The following is a 22,676-nucleotide window of genomic DNA, read 5'->3' on the forward strand; positions in this document are numbered from 1 at the left end:
TATTCCTCCCTCCTAATCCTAAATTAGCTATTGGGTGATAAAACGGGCCTAAAATGACCTGACTTCCTAAAAAACGTCCTCACTCCCAGAGGACACACACCATAGATTTGACTCCCCCCCCCTCTTTGCAATTGAAAATACATTCTAATATTATTGAGATTCACCATAGCTGAAGGACAGAATATATTGCCTAATGCACCCAGAGACAGACAAATATCCAAGGTCATTGACCAGAACAAGCTTTGTGGTGCTGTAGGACAGCAGGCTGGGGAAAACAAGATGTCAACAAGTACCATGACAGTAACTGATGCTAGCAGTGTAGAAACAATATAATGATACTGTGCAGTAGGGTCGATGACAGAAGAGCCTCTATTATAGGAATCGCTTATTTAGCTAAGAAATAATATTACTAGTGTAAGAGAGTTTAATCCTCCCTTCTTCAAGCATATACTGTATGTAGAGATAATGTACCTTGTTGATATAGTGGCTCCAGGTCCAAGACGGTGTCTCCACTGAGATTACACAGCAAGGCCATTGCACTCTGGACCATCCAACTGGTGATGTTACTACTGTTAGCCTACAGAAAAGAGAAGAAAGAGATATGATAAAGGTTAAATGTCAGCTAACAACAACAACAACAACAACAACAACAACAACAACAACAACAACTGTATATCCCATGATTCATACACACTTAAAGGTTTTCTATGTAGATTTTTGTCTTGGTCTAAATTCACATCTACTTTCTAATATTAAACATGAGAAAGCCTAAAGTGGACCTATCATGCTAGATTTAAAAAATATATTGTAGGGCCATACCTATACAAAACATTTCTGTGAAGTTTTTTTTTCAAAATCCCAAACAGATCACCCATTGTAGCCATGCCTCATACTGCTCATACCCTCTTTTGAAACCCAAACACGGATCTTGGGTCCTTAGCTTGAAAAAAAGAAAGAAGAGGAGGCGGAGCTAATGCCTGATCAGAATTCTACCGGAGATAAAGTTAAATTCTGCTGTGATAAAACGCCATCCTGTTTAAACCACGTCATGGATTATTTCTGAAATAGTATGGAGCTCAAATGCTTTTTCTCTTGCAGGTTTATCACAAGGTGAGTTCCTTTTTTAATTTCCTGCTTTTTAAAACACATGTGCTCTCTAGGACAGGTTAGCTCTGAGTGTTAGCGAGGCTTGCTAATTTTTTGGAGATTACGTCCAAAACACATCAGGCATGGCTTCTGATAGCAACTTTCTGTGGGTCCGCCGACGTCACAGCGGATGGAAATCTGTATCCACTCGTTGTACACCCGTTTTTAAAAGATTTGGGTACGGAGGAAAAGAGAGAGGGTTTTATTTTCTGACAATGCGTGAGTTCCTCGACGCACCGGGGACACATATGTATGTATAAAAGACATCACAGTGCATTTTGCATGATATATAATGTAAATATGCAGTGAACCTCCAAGCATTGTCAGCACCATTTATCTATAAAGCAATATTTGGTCATGGACTTGTGTAATTCTTCAAACTCACCTCACAATAAGCACCGTCTTATGTTACACAGCCAGAGCCTAATGACCAATTGATTATGGGATCTTATACTTATACAGCGTCATTTGCCACAGTACTGTGTTTTCATACAGGGTTCGGTGATACAGGTGACGTCTGCCCAGGCCTTGCATTGTTTATTAGAGAGATGGACACGGTGTGATGGACATGTCAGCATTGCTGCACATTTCTCCAAGGGTTGATCTACTGCAAACAACACTTCAGTTTTCCCAAAGTCTACCATTGAAGTAACATTATGAAACTATTTTACCTAAAAATAACAGCTTCAAAGTTACTTTGATGCTACACTGACTTGTAGTAGGGATAATGCTGTCTGTGTGTACCACTTTCACCACATTATTGCACTATAACTTTATGGGTCATATAATATCCCGGGAAACGTGCGTGAGGCTTGAAGGCACTCAGATCATTTTGAAGAAACTGGATCATTTTATCTGGATATAATATGTTCTGCTTTTCCCTATGATGTTCTCAGGCTGTTATGCTTAGACATTTGGTGATTTACAGAGTTTTCTGATGGAAAACTTTACTCGTTGCTAAAGTAACGCTAGCATTTTTGTTACAGCATCAGACCTGGGCACGCAGGCAACAGTCCCAACTTGAGCAGCCCCTTTGGACATCATGGTTGAAACAAAGAAATTGAGGATGTTGAAGGAGGAAGTAAAGAAAAAAAAAAACTGACGAGAAAGAGGCCAGTAGCACGCGACCAGAGTAAGGCTCTGACTCTGTTTCAGAACATTAGGTCGCAATGCAAATGGAAACCTTACTATTTTCCTTTTCCATCAGTAAGTAAGACTAGATGGCCTGCAATGTCTCACTTATTGACTTACTTGATGTTTGGCAGTGCTAACCAATATATCGACTTGGTCGGTTTTTTTATTATCACTAATGTAATCATAACAAATGCATGTTAGCTGTCCATATACAGTGTATAAGTGCATTTTATTCTGAAACTGTGGGGGCACTCAATCGAAGAAATACAGAAACATTATGTTGCTTAAAGACACATCTGTGAAACGGTTTGCCAGAAGCACAGTCCTATGCCAAAATGATCTCCACCTGGGAGATCATTTGATGTTTTATCTGAGAATCATATTCTGCCAACTGTGACAATTGTTACTGCAGCACAGGATCAAATTCATTCTCTTTATCAGAAGAGGGTTTACTTGTGACCTTTAATAATTAATTGGGTTTTAAGAGACAAAGGAGCAAGGCTGTAGTCTACACTTTCCTCCCACCCCTATCTCATTAATTTCTCCCTTCTCCTCCTTCGCTTTTTCCCTCCCTCTTCTTTTCTTTCTCCTCCTTGCAAAACCTTGTCTCTTTCCTCCTGCAGTAATCCACTTCTCCTTCTGTCTCCTGCCCTCATTTCACTATTTGATCCACTCGCAGATACACCAGCTCTGCCTGCGGGGTCTGTGCGCATCGGTGTGATCTGTGTACGGGCCGATAAGCATGACTGGTACTCATCATGTGCAGTAGCCTGAGGCTGAAGACAATGACATCAATTCACACCGAGGACAACCTGGCTGTCAGTGACAACAAATGACTCATTTATTTTGATCTCTATGGACTAATGAGCCGTGAAAGGACTATCGTGTTCACCCTTGAAAGCGTAAACGTGACAGAGATCAACGAGGAAACCAAAGCGAATTTTAACTTAGTGACTCATGGTCCTGCACCTTTACTCAGAGAGCATTGAGCATGTATTGGTGGTGGATCTACAGAATGTACTGTAAAAGTGAGGGAGGATTTGTATTTAACTGCAACCCACCGTTATGAGTCTCTGCCTCCTCTGGCACGACAACCAAACAGTCAGAGAAACATGGTCGTTTCGGTTTCCTGACGTCCTTTCATGTCTGAAGTAGAAACTACTTCATCATGTAGACAAATACAATTAGGTGAGTTTCTCCATGACAAGTGTGATCGCCAGAGGCAGGTGTAATCAATCCACATCACAGAGTTTCAGGCAGCATAAATCAATCCAACGTGAGCTTTACAGACGGCACTAATGGATCCTGACATGACCAGTTCAGACGGGAGTAAACAATCAGGAGAGGAGTTAATCAGGCTGTTGGATTACAGTGTTTAACATTCTGCATCAGCTATTCAGGGCTGGACAGGCAGCCATGCAGAACACTGATTATTTAGAGTGAGAGTGTGTGTGTGTGTGTGTGTGTGTGTGTGTGTGTGTGTGTGTGTGTGTGTGTGTGTGTGTGTGTCGTGTGTGTGTGTGTGTGTGTGTCTGTCTGTGGTTGTGTGTTTGTGGTTGTGTTTGTGTGTGTGTGTGTGTGTGTGTGTGTGTGTGTGTGTGTGTGTGTGTGTGTGTGTGTGTGTGTGTGTGTGTGTAAACTGAAATTGTTTACTGCAGTACAAGTGTTTCGGTTTGCTGAAAACAGATCGCACTGCTTGTGTGTTCATTAGATTGTGTGTATGCAAAAAGGGTCAGGTGAAATAAATTGTTTACTGGAAACGTTGTTATGCTTGGCTGATAACAGACAAGTGCTGCGTGTCTGTGTGCATGCGTGTATGTGGTATCTTAATAGCAGAGTCCAAATTCTCACTCCATTAACCCTTCCTGCTCTCTGTGGATGACCTGCCAGTCAATTACACCAGCCCTCTAATAGGTCAACACCACTCAGACTCATTTACATAACTTGGTCTATAAGGGTTGGATGGAGCGCGTAAGAGAGGAAGGAGACAGAATACAATTGAGCAGTAATAAAATGCAAAGGAATTGCCAAAAAAGGATACATGTTGTGCGTAGACGGCTCTGCTAAGAGTGGTCCCTAGTTTAGGTTTCATGTTATGCGTTTAGATAGGTTCCTGTTTTATTTTGATAGTCTTGTCTACCCTCATGTGTCTAAAGTACGTTTCCTGCCTTGTCTGTTTTCCCACGGTTGTGATTGTCTAATTGTCTTCACCTGGTGTTGTCTGTCTAGTATATATAGTTCTCGTCTTCCCCTGTCTCGTTGCCAGATTGTCTTGTGTGTTCCATGCCTTCCAGCGTAAGATCCTTTTGTCATTGTCCATAGAGTTAGATTAGTGTATTAGTAGTTTTTGTTTTGTTGCTTTATGTATTCAGTGTGTTATGACCTGTCTACATTAAAACACTTTATTTTGATACTTTGTTTGTCTCTGCATCGTGCATTTGATTCCACGCCCTTGTATAGCCCTAACAATACAATCTGGCCCAAAACATGGAATTAGCAGATGCAGAACCAGTTAAAACAACGATACGACTTCAGGAAGAACGTCTACACCATCATGAGGAGAAGTTCTCTGTCATACACCAGGCAGTGAGAGACCTGGCGGAGCAGCAACATGGACTCCAAGCCTCGGTCAACACCCAAATCAGTGACATGGCGGAGGCGGTGCATCGTGTGCTGGCACGCCTGGACGCCGGTGCCACTGCTCCGGCATTACCTGATGCTGCGGCTCATCCTCAACAGCTGGCAGCCCCTCCTACTACAGCGGCGCCACTTCCTGGATCTCATGCTGTCCCGTTGCCTCGCTTGGCCCCTCCAGATAAGTTTTCCGGAGATTCCAATGACTGTAGATCCTTTCTGACTCAGTGTGATCTACACTTTAAGTTAATGCCCTACATATATAGCTCTGATTATGCTCAGATTGCATTTATCATTTCTCATCTGTCCGGCCGTGCGGCTGCATGGGCTACGGCGGAGTGGGAGAAAAATTCTGCAACTTGCAACTCTGTCTCTCAGTTCATCCACTCGTTTAAAAGAGTGTTTGCACATCACACACCAGCTGTAGAGAGCGCACAGAATTTGACATACATTCAGCAAAATCAACGCCGAGTGGCGGATTATGCAATTGAGTTCCGCACTATGGCTATTGATTGCGATTGGAATGATTCAGCGTTAAGGGACATATTTCGGAACGGACTATCAGAGAAAATTAAGGATCATTTATTGCTTATGGATCCTCCCACAGACTTAGAAAGTATGGTAGCGGCTGCTATTAAGATTGAAAATCGCATCTGTGAGAGAGATGGAGAAAGAAAGAAGACTGCCGTTTCGTCCAGCGGAACCAGAGGGTTCTCAACAGCTGTTCATCCTGTCCGGAGGACATCATTCGGCTCGTCACCTGCTTCAGAGGCCACAGCGCCCCCCATTGACTCGGAGGAGCCGATGCAGCTCGGCAGGGCCAGAATCTCACCGGAGGAACGACGTCGCCGCCTAGTGGAGGCAAGATGTTTCTACTGCGGTCAACAGGGTCATCAACAAGCCATGTGTCCAGTAAAAGAACAGGCTCGCCGGTGAAAGGGAAGACACTGGTGAGCCAATCTGACTTTTTTGACTTCCCTCCACGCACATTAACTCAAGTTATGCTATGTGAAGGTAATCAGGTTATTGAACAGGGGGCACTTGTAGATTCTGGAGCCGATGAGAGTTTTTTGGATAAAGAGCTAGCTCTTAGGCTTAACCTGACGTTGACGCCATTACCTTCGCCGTTAAAAGCGAACGCGTTAGATGGGCGCCTACTATTCACAGTGACTCATTGCACCACACCTGTAAGAATGACAATCAATGACACTCATGTTGAGAACATAGTTTTTCATGTGTTTAAATCAGCTCAACACCCGATCATTTTAGGTTACCCTTGGTTACTTTTGCACAATCCTGTCATTGATTGGCGGTCAGGGAAAGTACAAGAGTGGGGAATGTTGTGTAAACAGAAGTGTTACACGATCAGAGTAAGTTGATACTGAGAAAATCTCCACTTCTAAAGCAGACTGTCACAACGAACCTCTTTCTGACTATTTTTCTGATTACCCTGATTTATCAAAGGTCCCCACATGTTATCATGATCTAAAGGAAGTCTTTAGTAAAGCTAGGGCGAGTGCACTACCACCCCATCGGCCTTATGATTGTGCTATAGACTTGTTGCCAGGATCCACGTACTCCCCCGTCAGCTCCAGAAAAGGGGTCCATGAAGGATTACATCGACACCTCACTCAAGGCAGGACTCGTCCGACAGTCTTCCTCTCCTGCCGGAGCGGGCTTCTTCTTTGTGAAGAAAAAATATGGTTCTCTCCGTCCCTGCATCGATTACAGTCCACTGAATGACATCACGGTAAAAAACAGATACCCCCTCCCTCTCATTGACTCTGCTTTTGACCTATAAAAGTGTTCACAAAACTGGATTTACGCAACGCTTATCATCTGGTAAGAATAAGGGAGGGGGATGAGTGGAAAACTGGATTTAATACCCCAACAGGACATTACGAGTACCTCGTAATGCCTTTCGGGTTAACTAACGCCCCAGCAGTTTTCCAGGCGCTGGTCAATGATGTACTCAGGGAGTTTTTGAACGTGTTTGTCTTTGTGTATTTGGATGACATTTTAATCTTCTCTCCTGATAAGGAGACTCATGTGCAACATGTCCACCAAGTACTACAGCGCCTACTGGATAATCACCTGTTCGTAAAAGCAGAGAAGTGTGAGTTCCATGCATCAACTGTCTCATTCCTGGGGTTCATCATTTCTCCTGGACAAATCCTGATGGACCCTGCAAAGGTCAGTGCAGTGGCAGACTGGGCCACCCCCACCAATAGGAAGAAGGTACAGCAGTTTTTGGGGTTTGCTAACTTCTACAGACGATTTATTAGGAACTTTAGCTCTGTTGCTGCTCCCCTTCATGCACTGACCTCACCAGGGGTTAACTTTGTGTGGGGCCTCAGGGCCGAGGAGGCTTTTAATGAGTTAAAAAGAAGGTTTACCACAGCTCCCATACTGACTGTTCCTGATCCTCAACGACAGTTTGTTGTGGAGGTGGATGCCTCCAATGATGGGGTGGGGGCCATTCTCTCACAGAGAGCGGCTGGGGATCATAAGATGCATCCTTGTGCCTTTTTGTCTCGCAAACTATCTCCCGCAGAGAGAAACTACGACGTCGGAAACCGAGAGCTGTTGGCAGTCAAGATGGCTCTGGAGGAGTGGAGGCACTGGCTTGAGGGGGCGCCACAGCCGTTCTTGGTTTGGACCGACCACAAGAACCTTCAATACATCCGCAAAGCTAAGAGGTTGAACTCACGCCAGGCCCGGTGGCAACTTTTTTTCAACCGTTTTGACTTTACATTGTCTTTCAGACCTGGGTCCAAGAATGGCAAACCTGACGTCCTCTCACGCCTCCATGACCCAGAGCCCATGGCCAAGGATCCAGAGCCAATCCTTCCACTCTCCCGTGTGGTTGGGGTGGTGACATGGCCTATAGTAGATCAGGTGAAACGTGTCAATGGTGAGGGGCCGAAACCTAGTGGCTGTCCAGTGTCGTGCCTGAATCCATGCGGTCACAGGTTATTCATTGGTCTCACACATTACTGCTCACTTGTCATCCAGGGGTCAAGCGGACCGTATTCGTCGTTCGACAGAGGTTTTGGTGGCCTTCCTTGGTTAAGGATGTCTCCGAATATGTGGTTGCCTGTGTAGTTTGTGCCAGGAACAAGACGTCATCAAAATCACAGATGGGACTGCTGCATAGGGCTGTGCAATTTAATCGATCTTGCGATATATATCGATATTTAATTTTCCGAGAAAGTATCGATATTTCAGCCGCGGGTATCGATACATTAAGTCTGATAACTGTGTTCGTTATCCTCGCGTCCAGGAGAGAAGCTTTAAAAAGGAGACTAATTGAGTCTCTGAGAATGTTCAAATGTATACTTTAATTAATAAAAAGCGCGGTAATGTTACAAGCAGAAGATGGTTCAGTCAGAAAACAGCTGTGTTCTGGCTCTCGTGAGCGAAGGGAAGAGAGCGAGCTCCACCTTTCCAGCTGTTAAATATCCTCTGCTTGCTCCTCCCTGTGGGCCGGTTGGCGCTGCTGGGGATCGGCCCTCCACGTCTCCAATGTTCGTTGTTGCGCATTACAGAGGATTCAGACATTGCACATTACATATATAACTAAACACGCCTTTTCTCCTCCTTATCTCTTTCATGACTTTTCATTTAATACATTTTAAACGCTGTAATCAATACTCCAAAAATACCTTACGGCTGGTATCATTTCCGGTAGTTCCGAATGTTGTCTCATGCTACCCACGTCTGTAAACAAACGTACTCAAATAAACTGTACCTTCATTTAATATTCAGCAATAATAATATCTCAACGTCTATACAGTAGTTGTAGTGTTGAAATCAGTAGGTTTCGGTGTGCAACACTCGTGTCATGTCGCTACTAAATTCACCTCTATAGGAAATTGTGTATTAGCCACATGCTAAATGCTAACCGGAGATGAAGGATTTTCAGAATAAAAGCTCAACAACTGGTTGTGCACAACAACTTCTGGTTTTTCAGTATAAAACAGCATTTAAACTGACGGTATGTTTATGGTACTTTATGCCATCAAAACATTGATTTTAATTTCTAACAAGTCCCATTCAAATCCCCCGTGTTCCGCCACCTGCTGCACCTTTTCATTCTCCATTGTGATACTGCACTTTACAGCTAGAGTTTGCACTGTTTCAATAAATGAAACTAATTTTCTCACCACATCTTTTGATTCATTTTGTCCAGCATTTGCAAGCTGGAGACTCTCTGTCAGAGCCATATATTGTATAATGGATGCTTTCAGTTTTCAGTTGAATTAATTCAATCCAAGTCAATGGAACACTCACAAGATGTCACCAAAATCCCACTGTCCCTTTAAAATCTTTCAGAAAATGATATAAGTATATCGAATCGTATCGAATCGTATCGTTGGCTGAATATCGTGATATATATCGTATCGTTGGCTGAATATCGTGTATCGTATCGTATCGTGAGATTAGTGTATCGCCACAGCCCTACTGCTGCAGCAGGGCTCGACATTAAGGATGGCCCGATGGCCCCGGGCCATCTAGCATTTAGCTCGGGCAATGAAGCCTCACCTGCTGGTTGCCCGATCAGGCAATCTATTATGCCAGTATCATGCAGCTCGCGGATCCAGTAATGAGTGACCCGACAGTAAAACTAAACATATCTATAACTAGTTTAGGTAGTTTGAGAGGTAATTAAAATAGCTAAGTGTGACATTCTAACCTGAAGTGTGTGTTTTGTCCGCTCACCGCTGCATGTGGTCATGCAGAGCTGCGTGTCGAGTCGAGACTCGACACGCAGCAGCTGATCTCTCTCTCTCTCGTCAGATTAGACTTCACTCGCGTTTATGTCCATATCGATCAGATACAGCTAGTTCTAGCTAATGATATGACTACCTGCTTATTAAAAGACACCTAAACAATAAGCATCGCTATGCAACTGGATGAGGCCACAAAGTATAGCGCAGCATTATGCATTTGTTTACATGCCCACCGGAACCCTGAGGCATTACCAACAGATCAACGCACAATCAACCCATCCAGGACATCTCTCTCTCCACATTACGTGTTAGACATTAGAGTTGACTATTTTTGTCTGTCACATAAGTGGCGCAACTGAATACTACCCGGACAATGAATCGAATGCTCCACATTTTCGCGGGAATTTCAGTTTGTTACGGATTCTGATGCTGAATACATAATGATCAAATAATTTAAAGTCAGAGTGTATTACAATGTTTCTTAGTCCACCAAAGCAAGGTGAACAACCTGGAAAGAAGAGAAAGACTAAGCTGCAGCCCCCCCCCGAAAAAAGAGAATCAAAGTCATAGGTATGTGCCCAATAATATTTTCTTCAAAGTAAATATTCAATATTTTTTCTTCAAAAGTAAATATTTTCTTCATAAGTAAATATTTTCCTCATAAGTAAATATGGGCATAACATGTTTTAATAGATACTTTTTTTATGGTGGTCCAGAGACAGGAATATAATTTCACATTTGTTATGATATAAATGATTTTGTATGGTGGTCCAGAGACAGGGATTATAATTTGACATGTTGTATGTGTTTGCAGATGTGCTCATCAAGCACCTGGAGAAAAGATTCCAAGATCTCCAGAAAGGGAGTGTCCCTTCAAAATGTTCCATCTTCAACCCCACTCAATGGCCCTCTGACAGACAGAGGGCCATTGAGTCGTTGAATCAGCAAACACAAACAAGAAGAAGTGAAATTAAGAATAAAATTTAAATTGTACAATATAATATTGTGGTGGTTCATCGTATAATTCTAGAGAATGCACCAGACAGCATCTAAGACCTGCAGGTCCCCCAAACCTTTCGTGTGTCATTTCGTCCGCGCGCATTTTTCAGGGCCATCTCTATTGGACTCAGGGCCATCTGTAAATTAGCTTAGATGTCATGCCCTGTGCAGCCTCTCCCCGTTCCCAGCAGGCCCTGGTCTGACATTTCGTTGGATTTTGTCACGGGTCTTCCTCCATCCAAGGGTAACACCACTGTCCTCACTGTAGTGGACAGGTTCTCTACGATGGTCCATTTTATTGCCATACCAAAGTTGCCGTCAGCTAAAGAGACTGCTCAGGCGATATTGATTCATGTTGTCCGTATTCATGGTATTCCCAGAGACATTGTGTCGGATCGAGGTCCTCAGTTTTCCTCCAGGTTCTGGAAGGAGTTTTGCACCCTCCTGGGAGCGTCCGTCAGCCTCACCTCAGGTTATCATCCCCAGTCCAACGGACAGACAGAACGGCTGAACCAGGAGCTGGAGACGTGCCTGCGCTGCCTGGTTTCTCAGAACCCTGCAACCTGGAGCGAGCATCTGACATGGGTGGAGTATGCACGCAACTCTTTGCCCACCTCTGCTACCGGTCTGTCTCCCTTTCACTGTGTCTTTGGCTATCAGCCTCCTCTATTCTCAGAAACTGAGAAGGAGGTGGTGGTGCCATCTGCTCACGCCTTAGTCAGAAGATGCCACCGTGTCTGGGCTGCAGCTCGTCGGGTCCTCCTGAGGAATTCGGCTCAGATGAAGACGGTGGCGGATCAACGGCGGCGGGCGGCACCTACATACAGACCGGGGCAGCGGGTGTGGTTGTCCACAAAGGATCTGCCACTCAGGGTCTTGTCAAAGAAGCTCGCTCCAAGGTTTGTGGGTCCATTTCCTGTCACTAAAATAATCAATCCTGTATCTGTCCGTCTCCGTCTGCCCAGGTCACTACGGGTTCATTCAACGTTCCACGTCAGCCGAATCAAGCCGGTTCTGGACAGTTCCCTGGTTCCACCCTCCAAACCCTGCTTGCTTTATGTATTCAGTGTGTTATGACCTGTCTACATTAAAACACTTTATTTTGATACTTTGTTTGTCTCTGCATCGTGCATTTGATTCCACGACCTTGTACAGCCCTAACAATACAGATGTGATAACAGAGTTTGAATAGCTGATTGTAAGGGAGGCGTGTGGCGCAGTGGATTAGTGCATTGGTGTTGGGATCAGGGGGTCACAGGTTCAAACCCCACTGCAGTCAGCATGTCGTTGTGTCCCTGGGAAAGACACTTCACCCCAGATTGCTCCTGTGGGGATTGTCCACAGTATTGAGTATGTAAGTCGCTTTGGATAAAAGCGTCTAACAAGTGACGTGTAATGTAATGTAAGACTGTCGACTGATTGACTGAACTGCATGACCAAGGGATTTGCTGATTGGCTGAGAATATAGATGAATTGATTATGTGAAATTGGTCTCTTACCATAATGAGTTGAAATACTGCTGGTAAGATCCTACTGTGTTTGATGAAGCTGAAAAGGGAAGAGAAAAATACACATTAATTGGAGCAGAGGTGGAAAAACGAGGGGCGAGACATTTATTTAATTTGGAGGCAATTCACTGCACTGTTCACACGTGCGCACACACTGGGCTTTTTCATCTTCATTAAGGATGGAGTTCCGCTACAACGACTGCTGTGTGGTGCCAGTGGAATTGGGGAGAGAAGAGAAATAAAAAGAGGAGAAGGGATGAGAACAGATAAAGTGAAATTAGGTAAAAGAGGAGAGGAAAGGACATAGAAAGAGGAGATGAGAGTTAAGAGAACAGGGGAGAAGATTTAGGCAGAGAATAGATGTAGGACAGAAGAATGGATAGAAGTGAGAATAAAAGGAGATGTGGTTGAATCCTCATTGAAAAGAAAGAAATGTGTGTGAGTAGAAGAAAGATGGCTGTCTATATTAGCAATGACATTCTGCCTACTTACTGATTAAGGTTCTTTGATTTGCAACCAATTACTGCGTGGTCGGAGACGTGTCAACCAATATACACACACCTGGCTTGTGTAGGAAAGCAAGAAAGCATTCAGACTGTAATGGGGACAAAGCGGGCTGAAGCAGACAAGTGTTAATATGTTGAAAGCCAGTCCACTGATTCAACAATCTGTCTCTTTATTTTAACTATGAGTTATAGCTTGTCTGGCAGACGGAACTTATAATGATGTGATGTTCTTCAACGTTATCACAATGATGGTGTAACAACAGGTTGGCTTTTTTGATAAAAGTTAGATGTTCCGTTACAATATCAGGTCAAGTCCTTCAAACTTTTTAAAGTGCCTTTCTACTCCTTTTTGCTTTTTTCAGATGCTTGCTTTATGTTTTATATGTGGGCTGAGATCCACTTTGCCTTTTATTGTTGTGTCTGATTACTTTCGCTGTTGCCTGAAACTCACTTTTTACACAGAAATCAATACCAGTTTCATTTCATCTTAATGTGTTCTGAGAATATATTCCCCACACCATTACACCAACTTCTGAGTAAAACTATCAGCATCTGCCAAACACACTGCGATTCATTTGACCAAGTGCTAGTTTTCAGGGGGTAATATCAAATATCGATGCAAAAGAAACTGCAAAAGCTTCTACTTTAGAATTGTTTTATTAACAATTTTTGGGCGCTAGCCACAACATTTTATGTTATGTTATGTATCTTATGTTGATGAGTCTTCATTTCTTTGTTTTACGCCTGATTCTTTAGTTGGACCATAACTGATCTGACAGTTTCAAAATGCATTAAAACATCTTCCTCCCTACTTCGTCCATCATCCATAAAGGGGACATTCAAGGCGAGCAAGTGGTCATGTTTATGACATTTCTATTTCTGCTGGCATAAAACCAAAGGAAAACAAACATCCAAGAGTGAAGAAGTAGGTCATTTTCACAAAAATGCCAACAAATAGTCTGAAGAGACCGGCACAGACAAATTCAAAGACAAGAGAGGGCCAATGCATATTCAAGGACGGGAAAGACATTTGGTTGTTTATGAACGAACTCTGATCATGCGATGTAATCTGTGTCATGTCGTGCACGCTCTTTGCAAGCCCCTTGCCTGAAGCAATGGAAGTATTTTCAGTAAGTGAGAATGCTTCTCACACGGACAATCTCCTGATGTGCGCTACATGTGTGAAAGGGGATTTATGTCCAGACCTGATCTCCAGACAGGAGTTCATACAAGTAGACAGCATTAGCTTGTGTTTGTGGATGACGGATAGCCTCCCATTAGGAAGGTGACAGGCTGAGAGATGACAGGACAGGCCAGCACGACATGATAAGCTGGACCACCTTTAAACGACAAGCCATGTATCAACAGACACACTGCACAACACCAGACATTGAACAACCCGTAGCACAACAGACTGCCTAAACCAAACCTCACATTAGAGACAACAATGAAGTTAGATTCACCTCTGCTGTCCTTGTCATATTATTCTCAGTGAGCTACACGTGTAGCTCTCTAAAGCTTTGTCTGTGATATTTAAAGTGAATAGTGGACTTTGCTATTTCAAGTGAAGAGATAAATCAGGGGTGGCCAACCCGCGGCTCTCGAGCCGCATGCGGCTCTTTAACCAGTTTCATGCGGCTCTTCAGTTCATATCGAATTTTATATGTGTGAGTGTGGGGGAGAGACACGGACTCCTGGCAGTTAAACCTGATATTTAGTAGGTCTGTTAAGTATTGAATGCTGATAATTCTCATGTAATTTGGCCGGTCAAAGTTGTTTGGGCTCGGATAAAATCGCTCCGTTACTTTCGTCCCGTGTTACTTTCGTCCCGTGTTACTTTCGTCCCGGCTCTCCCTACGTGTGTATGTGTGGTGTCAGGTGTTAGTATGAGAGGATGACAGCGTGTCTGTCAACATTTTGATGTGGCCCAAGAGCCAATCACAATAATACCTGCGATGCAGTGAACCAATCACCTTTGAGGGGGGGGGGGGGAACCTATCGTTGATTAAACACTATCTGACCATGAACTGAGTTTGATCCTAAAATGACAGGGAAGAAATGCACAGCTAAGCGAAAATATGAAGACGAACATAAGAGAGAGGGACTAAAGGGCGAAAGTTAAAAATGCTGGCTGACCTAGTGCAAAGTGTATTAGCGTTTGTTAACAAACTAAAACTGTTTAAGACACATCTTCAAAAAGGGAGAATTCGCACATGTTCCCTCTCTGCTAAAAGCAAGCCCACAAGCCACCTGTGCCACCTGTGCCACCCGGAAAAAGCAAACAGCCCGTTATGCAACATTGGTTGAAACCCTGCAGGAAAACTTTGCGACACGGTTCCATGATCTACATGTGAAAAGGCCACAGATTACGTTCCTCGTCGATCCTTTTAATGCTGAGACGGACTGTTTGAAAGCCCCGCTGGTCAAGGACGAGGCGGTGGCCGAGTTGGAGATGATCGAACTTTCAGAGGATGACTGACTGAAACCTGTTCTGAGGGAAGGGGCCCTTGAGTTCTGGAAAACTGTGCCAATCACAACATACCCCAATGTCAAACGGGCTGCGCTAAAGCAACTTTCAATGTTTGGGTCAACATACGCCTGTGAGTCTGTGTTTTATACCCTGAAACACGTGAAATCCAAGCATCGATCTGTTCTGACTGACACACATGTGAGAGAATTGCTTCGAGTGGCCACAACGGTATACATGCCAGATTTGAGGAGGATTGTTCAAAGCAAGGAATGTCAGAAGTCCCACTAATTTAAAGTGAGATAAAAAACCTTTTCAATTTTGTTTACTGAGAGTTTGTGTGTGAGTGCACACAATGTTCATTGTTATGTTGTTATGTTAACTGGCCTCTGAATACTGGTAGGAGAGGTTTAATTCAGTTTCTGTCAATATTATGGTGTGTGACATTTACAACAAATCTGTCTGAGCAAAGCTATATGTGTCTATCTGTGTGGGGTGTGTGTATGTGTATGTGTGTGTGTGTGTGTGTGTGTGTGTGTGTGTGTGTGTGTGTAAAGTTTTAGATTTTAATTTTGTCTGTGTGAGAGAGAGAGGGGAGGAAGACAGTGAAGGAGCACAGAGAAAGGCTGAGAACAAAAGAGGGAAGGAGGGGGGGGTGTGCACACGCATGTGTGACTGTGTTTGATGTGGCTCTTTGCAGTAACATAGTAAAAATGTTGGCTCTTAACCTCTGACTGGTTGGCCACCCCTGAGATAAATGATCTTAGCATTTGGAAGTTTCAGTCACTACAACATTCTCTCCTAGAGGGTTGTCAAATGTTCCCAAATGATGCAAATTCATAAGTTTCTTTATAGTTTTAAGAATATTCTTTATAATTTTTGTAATATGTTGTCATGCATTTATTCACAACAGAAAGCAGCCCAGTAAAACAGTTTGTTGCATTTAAAGACTAAGTGTGTGCAAACGACCACCTCCGTGTTTTAAAATACATAATGATTCCAATTTCCTCTTGCTTAGAGACACTTGGGTGTCCAAATCACAATAGGCGCATTCACACCGCATTACTTTTCCCACAAAGGTTCATGAGAACTTAGTTCATGAGAACTCTTTAGTTGTCATTAACTAAGTACAGATCGCGTTCACACCGGAATAAGTCCCTGGGGGTGGATTAGGCAAATGAAGCCGGAGCTCATTTCTTGACAGCGTGTCAGAGAGAACAGTCGCAATTTTTAGAGGCTCCCACTACCTGTTAGCATCTGGCATCTGTTAGCATCTAGCTCTCCTGCTCACAAACATTTAGCCATCCCTGCTTATACAAGTAGTAGTTTTAGTTGTCTGCGGTCTGCGGAGGCCAACTCCCACCTGTCGAGTGCGGCTGTACTGAGGTGTTTTTCCTCCGGAGACGGAGCGAAGAGATGGAGCGGCTCCACCTGTTGCTGCCTGCGATCTGCGATCTACGGAGGCCTGCTCGTCGGGAAGAGACGGAGCGGCTCCACCTGTTTGCTGCCTGCGATCTACGGAGGCTTGCTCCCACCTGTAGAGTACGGCTGCACTGGAGAGGTTTTTACCTCGGAGTCGTCGCGGAGAGACGGAGTGGCTCTACCTGTTGCTGCCTGCGATCTGCGATCTACGGAGGCCTGCTCGTCGGGAAGAGACGGAGCGGCTCCACCTGTTTGCTGCCTGCGATCTACGGAGGCTTGCTCCCACCTGTAGAGTACGGCTGCACTGGAGAGGTTTTTACCTCGGAGTCGTCGCGGAGAGACGGAGCGGCTCTACCTGTTGCTGCCTGCGATCTGCGATCTACGGAGGCCTGCTCGTCGCGAAGGGACGGAGCGGCTCCACCTGTTTGCTGCCTGCGATCTGCGATCTACGGAGGCCTGCTCCCACCTGTAGAGCACGGCTGCACTGGAGAGGTTTTTACCCCGGAGTCGTCGTGGAGAGACGGAGTGGATCCACGCTTCGGGCTTGGCCTGCTTCCACCGGGCGTGTGCTGCTGTGCGAAGGAGGATTTTACCACGGTTGGGGCCTGCTTTGCACCCGTCCTGGTTCTGCTGTTGCAGAGAGGCCTGCTTTCACCCCGGGGATACCACGGAGGGACCGGAGCGCTTCCACGCTGCTGCTTTCGTCTGTCCTTTGCTGCTGTGCTGATTTTGCTCCAGGAACATCGCGGATTCTGTGTGCTGGTCTGGGAAAATGGCCCATATCGGGATTCTGCTGTGCCTGTTAACTATTTTGGACTATGAGAAGATCTCTAGTCATTCTGAGGAGTCTACTGGATTCAGGTCTGTTCTGCCACCTGCAGTGGGCATCCCCTGCAAAGGTTCGGATGTGTTACACAAACAATTACCGGTTGCCTTGTCACAGACAATCTGCTCGACAAAATATGTTTGTCTTTTTTGTTTTCCTGCAATGATGGTTCTTCAGGACTGCTTCTTAAGCTCTAATCACACTCTCGCAGACTTTTCCGGTGTTTCTAAAGTAGATGACAATGTATGTGTGTCGTTTAAGAGGAAAAGATGCCTGTTTTTGTTGTTGTTATTACTGTCAGGAAATGTACAACCTAACCCTGGTCCGCCCAGTAGTAGTAGTCAGATCGCTACTCCTGCTGATTTTAAAGCTAGGTCTGGGTTGGGTTTCATCCACTTGAATGTGCGCAGTCTGTTAGGTAAACTAGATTTTGTCCGTATTTGGGCGAGCTCGACTGACGCTGACGTCATTGTTTTATCAGAGACATGGCTAAATAAATCTATTTTGGCCTCTGACATTGCCTTAAATGGTTATAATGTGTATCGTACCGACCGGCCTAATAAAGGTGGTGCCGTTGCCATTTATGTTAAGAATAAGTTCAGTGTATCCACATTAGTTTCCAAATCTATCAGTAAGCAATTTGAATATTTAGCCTTAAATATAGAAATGGCAAAGGGTCAACAGGTCATGGTCGTGGTCATGGTTACAGACCCCCCTCAGCTGTCAAAGACTCCTTGTCTTTGCTAGCAAATCTTTTATCGCAACTAGACTACAAGGAAATAGTCCTACTTGGAGATTTTAACTGGGACTGGTTAACTGCAGTGTCAGAGGATTTTAAAAACCTTTGTATCTTTTTGAATGTTACTCAGATTGTTGACAGTCCTACTCGCCCTAACATTAAGTCCCCTAATAAATCCTCCCTAATTGATCTCATTCTAACTAATATTCCCTATAAATACTCAGCTGTGGGAGTATTTGCGAATGATCTGAGTGACCACTGTGTTGTAGCCACAATTAGGGACACAAAAGTCCAAAAGGTTAAACCTCGTATTATCATCAAGAGAGACATAAAACATTTTGTGGAGCAGGGTTTTGTGCATGATCTGTTTGGTTTTGATTGGGGAAAAATCGATTTGTGTGCTGATGTTGAGACTGCATGGTCTTATTTTTATCTTGGTTTTATGGAAATTATAGATAGACATGCACCCCTGCGTACATTTAGAGTGAAGGGACGAGACAATCCTTGGTTTTCTGCTGAATTGTCTAGTCTCCTACATGAGAGAAACAAGGCATGGGCAAAGGCTAGGAAATCAGGCTCAGAGGTAGAATGGCTGCGTTTTAGTCAAAAGTGCTAAATCAAAGTAGTATCTGTCAGTAACCACAAAGAACCTGAACAACCCTAGAAAATTCTGGAAAGCCATAAAATCGATATCCACCGGTGATATCCGTAATGAGCTACCTCCGTGCCTTACCACAGCATCTGGCAATATATCGGATAGGGCTACCATGTTAAATTGTTTTAATGAGCATTTTGTGTCCTGTGGCTCTCTGTTTCATTCCGTTTCTAATTCTGCTACTATCAACACCACAGTCGTTGACTCAGAACAATGTGGTCTGGAAAACCCTTTCAGTTTTACTCCTTTTACTGTTGATGTTGTTCGTGAAGTCTTAACCAAGTTAGATCCTAAAAAGCCGGCTGGTCCGGACAACGTAGAACCTTTCTTTTTAAAGATAGCTACAGATGTTATTGCTCCACCTCTTACTACTCTTTTTAACCTCTCTCTCAGCATGAACAAAATCCCAAAAGTATGGAAGTCATTTTATGTCCTGCCACTACTAAAAGGAGGGGAGGCCACCGTATTAAACAATTATAGACCCATCTCTAAATTGTCAGTTCTGGCCAAGGTTCTTGAACGCCTAGTGAGTGAACAAGTAAATGAGTTTTTATGTACAAATGACATCCTGTCTAAACATCAGTCAGGCTTCAGAAAGCAACATAGCACCATCACTGCCACAATGAAAGTGGTAAATGATATTACGAGTATTTTAGATAATAAGCAGAGTTGTGCAGCTCTATTTGTTGACCTATCCAAAGCTTTTGATACCGTTGATCATCGCATTTTGAAGCAGAGGCTGGTCAGTATTGGCATATCCAGCCATGCAGTGGGGTGGTTTGTGAACTACCTCTCTGAAAGGTCCCAATGTGTTCAGTTTGATGGGCTGTCTTCTGAGTGGTTAAACATCCCTAATGGTGTACCACAAGGTTCTGTTTTAGGTCCGCTATTATTCTCCATATATATTAATAGTTTAGGTGAAAATGTCGAAGGAGCAACCTTACATTTTTATGCGGACGATACCGTTATGTACTGTGCAGGTCCTTCGATTAACGAGGCTGTTGTTAAATTACAGGCTGTTTTTAACATTATTCAGGCTCAGCTCTCTGAGCTTAAGCTTCTTTTAAATGTGGATAAAACCAAGGTAATGCTCTTTTCTAAAGCTAAAAATACACCGGAGACTGCTTTGGATATACTACGCAAGGAATACAACTTGAAGTGGTTACCTGTTACAAATACCTGGGTATCTGGCTTGATGATTGTCTCACTTTTACATTTCATGTAAATAACCTGCTTAAAAAGCTGAGGGTTAGGCTAGGTTTCTTCTACAGGAACAAGTCCTGTTTCTCGCTTGAGGCCAGGAAAAGGCTAGTCACTGTGACCTTTTTACCTGTGCTGGACAATGGTGATTTGTTATATATGAATGCACCTGCCAATTACCTGAGCAAGTTAGATGCTGCGTATCACAGTGCACTGAGATTTTTGACAAATTGTAAATCACTTACGCATCACTGTACCCTGTATACCAAGGCGATTCTGCCATCACTTACTGTACGGAGGCTCAGAGACTGGTACTTTTTCATTTACAAAGCCATGTTGGATAAACTACCATCTTATATCTGCTCCCTGATCTCTCGGCGAATTGAAAGTACTTATTGCCTGAGATCGCATGCTGTGGTTTTATTAAATGTGCCAAGTGCTAGGACTGTCTTAGGGAAGAAAGCTTTTAGATGTGCAGCTCCACTAACTTGGAACAGTCTGCAAAAAGAATGGAAAATTACCAAGCAAGTACCACTACATGTTTTTAAAGCTCGGTTGGATGCTACAAAATCAGATGCTGTTGGCACCTGTACATGTGGTTAGATATGTAAATTGTAATCCCTGTACATTTTGCTGTATGATGTCCTTTTGTTGTTCTGTTGTTTATATTTTTATGTCTTCTTGTGGAACCTACTGCTGCAGGTCTCCCTTGAAAAAGAGATCATTGATCTCAATGGGATTTTACCTGGATAAATAAAGGTTTTGAATTTAATTGAAGCCGCTGACATCACTTCTTCTTCTTCTGCTTTGGGTTTACTGGCAGGCCGCAAACCACTTCACGGCGTATACTGCCGCCCAAAGTCCCCGGCCGGAAGTCCCCGGAGTTGGGGACAGGCTTCAGTAGAAGCTGCTGGGACTCCCAGCAGCTTCTACTGAAGCCTTCCGAAGTAAATCGCCAGAACGCCGACACCTCCTCATCTCCACCGCTCCCATGTTTTATTTTTTGTTGCCATAAGTTAGTCTCTCTGCGTTTCTGCGCTAGGCTAATGCTAATAATGCTAATTCGAGGATAATAAAATGGCGGCTTCACAAAACTTTTTTGGGAGTTTTACGGGGCGTGGTTTGCAATCCGCCCAGCCAATCAGAAATAGGAACCTTTTTCTCAGGGACTGAAAAGGGGGTAAAACGGTTCTCATGAACTAATTTTAGTACCGGCTCTTTTTGGTGTGAACGCGACAAGAGTTCTCATGAACTAAGTTCTCATGAACCTTTGTGGGAAAAGTACTGCGGTGTGAATGCGCCTTATGGTAATTTGATGAAGTCATGGTTTTGCAAGCTTTTAACTTTAAAAAAAAATCACATGGGCAAGTAATGTGAGTTGTAGTGAATATTCTACAATCACAATACAATAGCAATCCAATGTATTTGAGAAAACATAATCTGATACTTGGTTGATTAAACATGGCATGTGTGAAAAGGCCACATCCACACATTTGGTACACAGACAGTATGTATGGGGACATTAAAACACGCACACACACACACACACACACACACACACACACACACACACACACACACACACACACACACACACACACACACACACACACATACGGACACACACACACACACACACACACACACACACACACACACACACACACACACACACACACACACACACACACACACACACACACACACACACACACACACACACACACACACACACACACACACACATTCTTTGGCTAAAGGTCACAGTAAATGTAGTTGTTTGAAGGTGTGTCTGGGCTGTGATAATGCAGAGAGAAAGAGCAGGCTGCCTTCACAACGCTAATGTCCCCAATTTACCATCTAATTACCGCTCGGCTGGCTTCATAGCCACACTTATCTAACCAAGACCCAGGCAATTTAATTTCTGATTGTATAACCGCGGTGATGGAGGGAGAGTTGTGGAGAGAGGGCACAGAGAAAGAGAGAAACGAGGACTAATGTTCATAAATTACAGATGGTGCGAGAAAGACGAGGGAGGAAGAGGGAGAATGTGAAATATTGTTAATAATGTCAGAGGGAAATGAGTGAGAGAAAACAGAGATGTAGAGAGGAGAGTGCTGACACCAATTTGAAAAGTTCACGTCACTCGACTTCTGTCAAGGAAATAAGGGAATGAGGAGAGGTGGAGGAAGGGAAGGATGGAGACGAGATGGGCGGAACATTACTGATAAGAGAAGTAGTGGGGAATTCAGATATAAGGGTGACCTTTGAACCCAAGGATGGTGTGAAGAGATGGAGGGGAAGTGGAATTATAGTGATAAGAGGTGTGTTGAGTTAGTAATGCTGAAGTAGATAAAATAAGTGGATGGGAGAGGGGACAAAAATGAAGGGGAAGGACGAAACAGAAGGTTAACTATCAAGGTTGAAAATTAATACTTAGTAATGAATGATTCATATAGAAGTGTTGATAAAACAGCACCGTTGTCCGTGCTTCCTAAGCGCTAGGAAGTGATGATGTTGATTCACACTTCATACTATTCAATACTCGTCTTTCACCTTTTGTTAACATTTTCTCTCCTTCCCAACTGAATCTCCTTGTCTATTTATTTCTTACTTTCTTCATCTATCCTTTCTCCCAAGCATACATTAACTTCTCTCTTTCTTTCTTTATGCCCCCATTTTTACCCTCACCTTCCTTGTCAGTCAA

At 43.8% G+C, this 22,676-nt stretch overlaps 1 protein-coding gene across 3 annotated transcripts in view; it reads right to left on the reverse strand.

The window, feature by feature from the left end:
* Positions 1-22,676, reverse strand: part of ulk4 (unc-51 like kinase 4) — a 109,966-nt gene that overhangs the window by 37,830 nt on the left and 49,460 nt on the right. For all 3 annotated transcript variants that reach the window (XM_034103425.1, XM_034103424.1, XM_034103426.1), the window contains exons 31-32: positions 12,146-12,194; positions 472-577 (exon numbers count right to left, since the gene is read on the reverse strand). In XM_034103425.1, coding sequence (XP_033959316.1) covers positions 472-577; positions 12,146-12,194 — 155 coding nt within the window. The remainder of the gene's footprint in view (positions 1-471; positions 578-12,145; positions 12,195-22,676) is intronic.

The sequence above is a fragment of the Pseudochaenichthys georgianus genome, chromosome 16, assembly GCF_902827115.2.
Source record: "Pseudochaenichthys georgianus chromosome 16, fPseGeo1.2, whole genome shotgun sequence".
NCBI lineage: Eukaryota > Metazoa > Chordata > Actinopteri > Perciformes > Channichthyidae > Pseudochaenichthys > Pseudochaenichthys georgianus.